At 39.2% G+C, this 11,241-nt stretch overlaps 1 protein-coding gene across 1 annotated transcript in view; it reads right to left on the reverse strand.

Moving 5' to 3' along the window:
* Positions 1-5,659: 5,659 nt before the first annotated feature.
* Positions 5,660-11,241, reverse strand: part of LOC143288809 (heparan-sulfate 6-O-sulfotransferase 2-like) — a 7,164-nt gene continuing 1,582 nt past the window's right edge. Inside the window, exons 2-3 of the mRNA XM_076597444.1 lie at positions 10,223-10,385; positions 5,660-9,501 (exon numbers count right to left, since the gene is read on the reverse strand). Coding sequence (XP_076453559.1) covers positions 8,914-9,501; positions 10,223-10,385 — 751 coding nt within the window. The 3' untranslated portion in view covers positions 5,660-8,913. The remainder of the gene's footprint in view (positions 9,502-10,222; positions 10,386-11,241) is intronic.

Below are 11,241 nucleotides of genomic sequence, written 5' to 3' on the forward strand. Positions count from 1 at the left end.
GACAGCAATCAAAATATTCATCTTTGTGGCAGTACACACAGACAGGCACACAAGCAGACAAACAGATACACACATACAGGCACCCCAACAAACACAGACACACAAACACAGTACACACTCATGTACACTACACTATGGTACAATGCACTTTATTAATGACACAGGTTTCCATACAACCCACCCCCCTGCAAACGCAAGGCATTCAAAACAATCAGTGTGTTTAGTAGGTTCGGGATACAGAACGTAATGAGACGACAACATGCACGGAATGAACTGACTGGCATCACACAAAATCAGAGAAAATTCAGAAATTTACATATCCTGCAAAATGTACAATAAAAGATTTCTCAAACACTCTTTTGCTTGTCTTCAATAAATGACGGATTTCAGCCTTGTTGTGGACACTTGACACTTTTAAGTGTATTCACTCCATTTCCATTTCTTGAATTTGTCATGGACATGCAATTAAAAAAAGCTCAAACTCTTCTATCTATTAAATCTATTTTAGATACACAGTTAAACAAGCTTAACTTATGTACACTGATACACAGAGACATGAAGAGACAATTCAGAAAAAAACACGGAGTAAAAAAAAAATAAATAAATAAATTTTAAAAAAACCTCTCAAACTCTCTCCTGCCAGGACTGGATGGAAGAATAGTCCATACCTAAAATCTAAATCCTTGAGTAATAAAGTTCAGAGATCTACCCCCACCCCCACCAAACCTCTCTCTCCCCCTTTCTTTGAGAGCAGACACACATAAAACACTTTAGTCATGGCAAGTCATGGTTGGTGATGGTGCTAACATACATGTGTTAAAAAAATGTGACTTTTTTTTTTTTTTTTTTTTTACCTGATCACAGTCAACATGACCAGAGCAGCAACTAACCTGGAAACTACCACACACTCAGTCCAACAAAAAATAACTGGAGTGAGTTAGCAGACACCCAAAGTTCAAACGTTGTCCTGTGAAAACCTGAGCAAAACGTACAGTGCGTAAACTTGTGATCATACACCTGGTAAAAGCTGTAGGCAGACATAGGAGTAGCATCAGCTGGCAGTGATTCTGTTTGCAGCTGTTTGCCCAGCCAACACAACAAAACGATCGCTGGTATGGTTCAAAAGGTTCAAAATCATTTTTAGTCCAAGAAACCCTATTTGGGTACATGGAAACACAAGGGAAAAAACAGGCCCACATCCTCGAAACGTGCAATCACACGAAGAAGAAGAGAGAGAAAATAAGAAAATAAAAATTAAAAAATGGGGGGGGGCACACAGTGGAGTCCTAGGAAAAGAAAACCTGCAGGGCCCACATGCACAAACACAAATAAACAATCAGCAATTCAATATAAGGAGTAAATAAATATTAAAAAATTTTTTTTTTAAAAGGAAATATATTACTTGAAGCGTTTAGTGCTGTTATCCTGACATAAGAAAAAAGAATAAGAACAGCAAAATTATCGCACAGATTCAATAATAATTTTCAAAAATTTTGCTAGCTTCAACAACACTTTTTTTCTTCGGGGAATTAAAGAGTGTACTGAATTTCAGTGTGTTCGGTCGTTTACAATAAAATGGTTTTAAGAATGCTTTTCTGGTGTCTGAAAGGAACGAGCATTTAAAGACGCAATGGAATTCGTCTCCCAATTCACCTACATACCCTCTCATTTCTGTCAGCACATAAGAATCTTCCTTCCTGGATGGGTAAATTGTGATGAGAGTTCTAAACTTCATAACTATAGCTCTGTAATTATCTGGGAGAATTATATTTTTCAAACTGAAAATTTTCTTTGTATATTCTGTAGTTACAATGCAGTTTATTTTTATTTATTTCTGCACTCCAGGTCTGCATATATTGGTCTCTCAACCTTTGCTTCATTATAGACTTGAATTTATTGTATGAAGAACGTATGTCACAGTGTTCAGTCCAGAGTCCACTCAATCCTAGGTCATTAAGTAGACTTGATATACATAAAATAATCAGATTTGTAAATATCTCTTTCTGTTAACTGAAATAAAAATCTATATATCACACTAGAGAGCTTATTTTTGTTTTCTTGGTCTGTCAGATTGTACCAAAAATTAAGTAGTTGGCATTTTGCTGTAAGTTTCAGAGGATACTGTCCAAGTTCACCTAAGGCCATATGTGTAGGAGTAGCCTTCCGTAATTTCAAAATCATCTTAGAAAATTTAATCTGGAGTTTGTTGGCTAGCTCACACATTTGAGGGCACCAAATCTCCGAGCCGTATAATAGAATTGGTACAACAGTTTGCTCAAACAATTCTAATTGAACATCAATGGGTAACATTAAGTTACAACATTTCTTTAATAAACAAAACATGGTCCTTGCAGTGCGCTCATACAAGTCTTTCTGCGCTGGCTTGAAACTGTTATTATAATTGAATTTCATGCCAAGATACCGAAAATCATATGCTATCTCAAGATTTTCACCGTTAAATTTAAATGTTGGCAGTTTACGGACTTTTCCTCTAGAAAATATTACAACTTTAGTTTTCGAAGCATTTACCTTTAATTTCCATAATCTACAATAATCTGACAAAGCATCTAATGCTTTTTTGCAGATCTGTGGGTGATTCGGCTAATATAACAGTGTCATCTGCATAAAGCTAAATAAACATCTTATATGTCAATCTGTCATCAAAATCAGTATACATGGTGCCCATGTCTCTGACACTATTCAAACCACTCATTCTTTCTGATAAAAATTCTTTCATATCACTAAGGTATACAGCAAACAACAGAGGAGATAAATTTTCACCTTGCCTCACCCCACTCTTACAACTGAAGAAATCTGAATAGTTATTTTTCCTACGCACACATGACTTTGCCTTCTTGTAAATAACCTGAATAACATTCAAAATCCTACCACTCACACTGTGATTTATTAGCCTTTGCCATAAGAGAGCACGATCAAAAAGATCAAATGCTTTTTCATAATCTATAAACACACAGTATAACCTTTTCTTTTTCATCAAGAATATATCTATCAATGACTGAAGTGTAAATATTATATGGTCAAAAACGGAATGGCCCAACCTGAATCCTACCTGCTCTGCCCCAACACAATCAAATTCTTTAACTCACTCAGTACGGCCAGTCCTCTCTTCTCCTCTACACAGACCCCTCGGATGTCCAGTGGATGTCTGAATGACCCAACCTTTAGCTTCCATCGTCAGAACTGTGGCATTCTTTGTCAACATTCACCTCTTCAGTATAAGAGCCTTCCTCTTGCAATATTTTGATGATGGTAACTGGGATGAAACGCTGTTAACGTCGTCTCTTTTGCCGTTCGTATGGAAAGAGTTAAACGTGCTGGTGGAGGGAGGGAAGGGGTGGGGTTGATGGGGAGGGAAAGAATGACGGAAGGTCTCGGAGCGCTGTAAAAAGCATGTATCTTGGCCCTCCAGATGAATACTTTAGCCTCTCCACTGCTGCTGCTGAATATTAATTATTGTTGATTATCATCCAGCCGGCCACACCTGGGTCGTATCAGGACTGTGATGATGAGTGTGCTCATCAATGAAGGCCTGTTTCCTGTTGTAAGACAGGTCACAGGTCACAGGTCAGGACGTCAGTCACCATTTCTGTATCTGGAGTCCTTCCTCTGGGGACTGCCTTAACGACAGCTCTCAAAAGTAGATGAGAAGTTCTTCCATTTAACTCACTGAGACCTGTGTCAAAATTTGCTGCATTAAAACAGTTTTCATGTTCCTGCATATGCATTAACCGCAAAAAAAAAGGAACCAACTTCTACAGTATTTCCAGATCTGTCCACATGTAATTTGATGAAAAAAGGAGGAGTTTGTATTACACTCCGTTTGGTGATACATAAACTTACCATGTCAAACTGATACACACTAGGCCTATCGGTTTGCTCTGCGCCAGTTTTTCCCCCATCGGCGTGGCAAGGAATCCTGCTGCTGACGCTGTGAACTCCCCAGGGCTTAATGGGTTAACTCCATGCCCTCAATGCTTTCATTTCATCATGGCTTAGCAGGCGAGGGGTTAAAGAATTCTCCTGGGAGTCTTGCACAAGATGAACATGAAGGCAGTGAGCATTAATACCGTGCATCAGAGACACATTTGTATATATGTCTGTCATGGACCATGGTTCAAGCAGTTCTTTGATCAAACTACACCTGTCAAAACAAATGGCAGGATCAGCTCCAACTATACCAACACCACTTCACAGACCAACTTCGCAGACAACCATGCCGGGGTATGTCAACCCCACAAGTAAGGTTCTTGCTCTTCCACATACATGCATGCACGCATTCATGCCTAAACACAGACACACGCATTCACTTGCGCCTCCAACTTTTCAAGATCAGAATCGGATTCTTCATAAAACCCTGTCATAGTATAAAAAAAACCACAATAACCATTACTCTGCATTCCGATAAAAAGAAAAAAAGATTAAAACATAAACCAGCGTTAACCCATTGTGACAATAATACAGTTTTCATTTTAAAATTATTTAAAAAAAATAAATGTACCATTGAGATAACAAAAAAAAAAAAAAACCAACAACAAAATCTTGTAAATGTACATGAGAAATCCTTTGAACACAGGGACAAACAAGGCTAGTCTGAGCCAAAGGTGGAGGCAGCAAAGTAAGGCCGTGGTTATACTGAACCGTGCAACACACGCCGCACGTTTTACGGCGCAAATTAAGCGGCGCATGTGGTTATGCTGAACCGTACCACACACGCCGCAGGTTTTGCTTGCGCTGATGCAATACCCGCGGAAACAGGCACATACATATGAGAAAATGGCGCTAACGAGAAAGAAGAAGCTGCTTTTGTGGTGGTGGTGGAGAAAAAAACAATTAGGCAGAAGAAATCGTCGATTTGCCGTTCATCCCATCAACAAAGTGCGACACCTTCATGGCGCATATCATCATCTTATGCCCCAGCTATGGAGTGATGAAGAGAAATTCGTGGCGTATTTTAGAATGAAACCAGTGGTTCTTGTCGTCTTTGTTATAGATAAAAGTTCGAATCCTCACTGCAGCGATCAACCTCTCGTCGTCCATGTTGGAAAGGAAGTGTCGTTATTTATCCAAAAAATCAAGCACGAGTTTAGTCCCTTTTCACCCGTGCGGCCGCGTGCGCTCGGTTTGCACGACCGTGCAAAACGCGGCGTAAAATTTACGGGTCCAAGACGGCTCAGCATAACCACATTCACCCGTCCCCAGTAAGCCCAGAGAAGGATTTTCCTGAAACCGAACGCGCAATTTGCGCCGCAAAACGTGCGGCGCGTTTGGCACGGTTCAGTATAACCACGGCCTAAATGGCACTGAATTTGTTGCTATGGACAAAAAGCAAAACACGAAAAAGGGTTAAAAAAAAAAAAAGGCGAATGAAGCCAAAGCATCAAGTGAATGAACTGGCGAACAAACAGTTTTAAACCTTGCAACAACTGGCACTGCCTTTTCGATGCTGCGCAAAAAAAGGATCAAAACACACAAGGTTTAGAAATGAATGAATGGGTGAATGAATAAACAGATAAAACCAATAAATCGATCGACATAATAAAAATTTAAAAAATGTCGACATGTGATTCTTCAGCTGACCCATGGTTTGTAGTTGTTGGTTGGTATTTTTTTGTTTTTTTTGGGGGGGGGGTTTGTTTTTTTTTAACACTAAAACAAAATTCAGAAAAGTACATAAAGCAAAACAAAACAAGCAAGTCTTTTCAGGACTATAAATACAATTTCCAAATAAATCATACACAAAACACAAAAAAAATCATTTCACTCAGAAAAAGTAGATAGACATTCTGATGTGCATGATTGTCCAGAGCTGAAAAAAACAACAAAAAAACCTATTTAAAAAAATCATCTAAAACAACACACATACACACACAAAATCAAGAACATCCAATAGCTGTTCATCAGTAAATAATGCCAACAAAATATGTATGTGAGTGTGTGTGTGTGTGTGTGTGTGTATACGCTGTGTGTGCATATGCGTATGTGTGTGTGTGCATGTGCATGTGTGTGTGTGTGTGCCGTGCATGTGCAAACGCACTGTTACCAATGATTCGTTTCATTATCATGGACGCAATGTCCACTGGATGTGACCCTGTTTACACCAGAGACTTCAGACGCACATAAAGTAGATCAAGAAAACCCCCAGACATTTTGTCTCTATCCTACAATTTTAAAACACAGGGGTAATGTCCATGAGCAAGCTCCCACACTGATGATGTGATCTGTACACCTGAACAATGTTTACTAGATTACTTTGTTCTTTTTTCGGTTTTTTTTAAATTCTGGCTTACTTCAGGGTCAAAGCATCATTGTGGTGAGCAGCAAACAACTTACATTCAAAACAACACAAAACACATCTATAAAGAATAAAACTTACATTCAAAACAACACAAAACAGATCTATAAAGAATAATAAAACTTACATTCAAAACAACACAAAACAGATCTACAAAGAATAAAACTTACATTCAAAACAACACAAAACACATCTATAAAGAATAATAAAACTTGCATTCAAAACAACACAAAACACATCTATAAAGAATAATAAAAATTACATTCAAAACAACACAAAACACATCTATAAAGAATAATAAAATTACATTCAAAACAACACAAAACACATCTATAAAGAATAATAAAACTTACATTCAAAACACATCTATAAAGAATAAAACTTACATTCAAAACAACACAAAACAGATCTATAAAGAATAATAAAATTTACATTCCAAACAACACAAAACAGATCTATAAAGAATAATAAAACTTACAATCAAAACAGATCTATAATGAATAAAACTTGCATTCAAAGCAAAACAAAACAGATCTATAAAGAATAAAACTTACATTCAAAACAACACAAAACAGATCTATAAAGAATAAAACTTATATTCAAAACAACACAAAACAGATCTATAAAGAATAAAAGTATAAAACAATAAAGTACAGGCTTGCAGAAAACAGTAAAAAAAAAAAAAAAAAAAAGAAAGAAAAAAAGGCAACATTCATTCTCTTTTAGTTTTATAAAGAATCTGTACAACTACAAATGTTTTTTTCTTTTTTCCTTCTTTCTGTGTACGTTTTGATTTTATGGTCTTTATATTAAGGATATTATAAAAATCATATGAATGTTTATTTTTGCTTGAAATAATCATCATCATCATCATCATCATCATCATGCACCTCCCCTCCCTACTGGGCTGGAAGGCCATCAGCTTGTATCTGCCTGTCTTCAATCTTGGGCAATCTTCGCTGGGATTGTCGACAGATATCCCTCAAACTGGTTAGAAACATACGTGTAATGAGCCATTGACTGACTGCATCTGCTTTACTCACAATAAAACAGAGACGCAGATGTTTTCTGAGCAGTCAGTCTGTGTTTGATTATTAAAAACAATAGATAAATAAATAATCAGTTGGATGAATAAAGATGTACTGCATGATCTCAACTGGTAAGTTTCATCATACTTTCCTTAGAAAAAAAAAAAAAAGAAAGAAAGAAAAAGAAATAAAAGCAAAGAAACAACTAGTCCTTGGATTTTTTTTTTCAAACCATTTGAATTGAATAAAATGTACATACATCAAATACAGACTGTTATCTTCCATCCCTCAAAGTTTTAACTATTTCCTTCTGGTGATGGCAAAGTGCCAGAAAATGTATAGCATGCCACACGCCTGTATCAGCGCACAAGATTGCACAGGCTCTTAGCGCTGCAACCTTGTGGGACTATCCCAATGCCAACTGTCCTAAAGCCCTCTTGACACTGAGAGTGCTCTCCACTATAATCAAATTTTCGTCCAGACCGTCAGGACAGCAGTTACCTCCACAACTGTTCTGATGGTCAAAACTGGATACGACCATCTTACATCAGTGTACATGACTGTGACGTCCACTGATGAAGTCTTTCCCCTTCACTCCAAAAGACAAGTCAGCTGGTGTGAGGGATTCCTCCGTCCCCTTTCAAAATAATGTTACCATGACAAACTCCATCCTTACAACCAGTACCAGGGACATCTCTCACCACAAACACCACCATGAAAAAATCTTTCAGTGAGTCTGTTCTCTCAATTACTGTAACCATTCTGTTTTTAGATTATTATTTTTTTTTATATAAATACTTTTATTATTCTTAGCGATCTATTTTATCTGCTTGTCATTGTATAGATAAATGTTGATAAAAGCAAATCAAACAAACCAAAAAAGTATACAAAATACATGTAATATGACGTCATGTCTCATGCTTGGTGTGGAAGCATTTTAATTTAAGTATACATTAAAATATTTGTATAAATAGTTCTTTAAATTTGATCACCATAATTTTATCACAAAGAAGGGAAAGTGACCATACTTTAAATACTCTGGAAAAAAAAAAAGGATTTCCATAAAAATTCCAACAACACTAGAACTTTGCACAGCATGCTATGTCCAGTACATCTCCCACACCAACACACTTCTGTGAACAAATACAAGCAAATATGTATGCTTGTACACACACACACACTCTCTCTCTCTCTTTCTGTTTAAAATGTAAAGCGCACATATAGCTGCAATCTAAACAAAGAGTATGTTTCATTCCTACAACGAGAACAAAGTGAACAATGCGGAGAGGCTTGTTCGTTACAAAACTTTATCACCACACTTCTCATTTGTATCACATGGACTCCCGAACATTTCAAATGTGAACTTTTACACTTCCGGACTTCATGATTGTCAACAATACAGACAAAAAAGGGTTAACGATAATGATCAGCACCAAATCTAGCCGCATATTGACATAATTTACCCCTATTTTCTTAATACAGGTACATCTGTCCCCCAACACCCTCACCCCTTTCCCCTCTTGATAACAACTTCAGATCAACATCCACAACTCAATCCCCCCCATGATCAAATCAACTCGGTTTGGTCATGACGGGATGTCGGCTTATCAAACGTTTGTGGTGAAAGCCGTGTAACGACTTCTCCGACTCAAACTGTTTCCCGCTCGCAGCGCCAACACTCAGAGCAGCAGCAGGAAGAGAAGAAGAAGAGTCGAGTGGGTTCTTCCCTTCCTGGAGCTGCTCCGGAACGGAGACGTTCTCTTCGGCATGAGCCTGATGGACCCTCTGCAGGAAGAGGTCCTTGGCAAAGCGGTACAGCTCCACGTCTAGGTGGTTCAGCTCCGTGATCTGCTTCAGCTCCCTCTCCGTCAGGCCCATGTGACCGCTCCGCCCCTCCTCCTGTTCCAGGTCACGAAGGAAGTGGATGCCGAAGGTGTGCTCAAACAGGAACTGGGTGTGGCGCTGGAACTCCAGCAGGCCGAAAAAGGAGAGGTTCAGGAGGTTCTGCTTGGCGCTGTCCAGCATGCGGCGCTGGCGCTCAGGGCTGGGGTCTGTCCAGGCGCTGTAGCAGTTGATCTCCGACAGGTTGGCCAGCATGCGTGTCTGACGGTTGAGGGCCAGATTGTGCTGGCAGGCCATGAAGTCCTTCAGCGTCACCCCCTGCCCACACACACAATCACAGAATCACGTCTTCCAGTCGCTTCTCTTCTTCCATGTTCCTGGTCTGCAACACCCACACCTTGACTGACATGAACATATGTGTGTACATGTATACGAGTGGAATTTTACTTCAATTAGCATTTTTTGCCCTGCTATGTATGCAGCCATTCTGAGTAATACTCCCTTTTCAGGGGTATGCATGCTGGGTATGTTCTTGTTTCTATTACATTTATAACCCACCAAATGCTGACATGATTTTCGGGGTGTGCGGAAGATTTAAGGGCAAAGAAAGAAAGGATCACTCACCATCCAGTTTTCTGATGTGAATCAGAAAGAGACCTCTTCCAGTCTGATGGGCATACAGAAAATTTAACGACAAACAAACCAACAAAGATCGCTCACCATGCTGTTTTCCAAGGTGAAGCAGAAAAGGACTTAACTTTTTCAGTGCTGTGCAGTACAAAATATTCATAAAAATTAAAATGATGTACATGTATAGTGTCACTGATGACATCATCAAACAATGGAAATAACTCCAGAAGACAGAAAATTCGCATATTTGATCTGGGGTGGTAAGTCACCAGACCATTTTCTCAGTTTCTGGCCGACTGTTTTGGATATTGTGTTATGACTTACAACACCACTTTCTACTGCTTTTTTTCTCTTCTTCTTCTTGGCACTCTAGGGATCTTGGGTAAACAAGCCAACAAAGATGACTCACCATCCAGTTCTCCGAGGTAAAGCAGAAGGGAACCTCTTCCAGTGTGGCCTGCCGCCCGTTGCATCGCAGGGCGGTGTTTTTCCATGTGGCCCCCCTGCGCACGTGCTGCCACTCACTGATGAAGCGCGACACAGGGTCTCGCAGCAGTGTGATGTAGTGATACCTGCGAGGCATGGTACCCGCGCACACAGAATGTAAGAATACAATACAGACAAGCCGCATGCAGCAAAATAAGGCCAAATGAATAGGCTTAATAGCCAAAAAAAAAAAAAGCTTAAGACGAGACAGAGCATAAACCTGACAAGATGGCGCGGAGAGCCTTGGCCAAACGAATGATTCAGTGCTTATAGCTTTTAGAAGCGTTTGATTGGCTAAGAGCGGACCGGGCAAGACTGCTCGTCATTTCACTGTTACAGTGTTAGCCGCGCGATATTTGGCCAAGCAGAGCAAACCGATAGGCCTAGTTTGCATCAGTTTGACATGGTACAGTATATGACACCAAAACCTGTGTTCAAGACCCCTTTCATAGTCTTAATTCATTCAATCATTCAGGATGTGTTTGTGTGTGTAACTGTATGTATGTGTGTGTGTGTGTGAAACTGTAAGTGTGTGTGTGCATGTGTCTGTGTGTTTGTATACTGTTACATGTGTGCCTGCATCTGCATCTGTTCACTGATGAAGCATGCCACAGGGTCTCCAGCAATGTGATGCAGCGACATTACATCGGTGTGTGGTCCAGACCCATTTCATTATTTATTAAGAATCTATGATTATAATTCTTTTGATTAACTCATTAATCAATGTGTGTGTGTGCACATGCGTGTGTGTGTGTGTGTGTGTGTGTGTGTTTGTGTGTCTTACTCTGTGTGTGTGTGTGGTTCTGTTTGTGTGTGTGTGTGTTAAGAGAGAGAGAGAGAGAGAGAGAGAGAGAGAGAGAGAGAGAGAGAAAGACAGCATGTGTCCTTTTTTTTTCTGTGACACTGATTAGATTACAAGTGACAGATCTGCCTAAATTACCC

Source organism: Babylonia areolata, chromosome 13, assembly GCF_041734735.1.
Source record: "Babylonia areolata isolate BAREFJ2019XMU chromosome 13, ASM4173473v1, whole genome shotgun sequence".
In the NCBI taxonomy this organism is placed as follows: domain Eukaryota; kingdom Metazoa; phylum Mollusca; class Gastropoda; order Neogastropoda; family Buccinidae; genus Babylonia; species Babylonia areolata.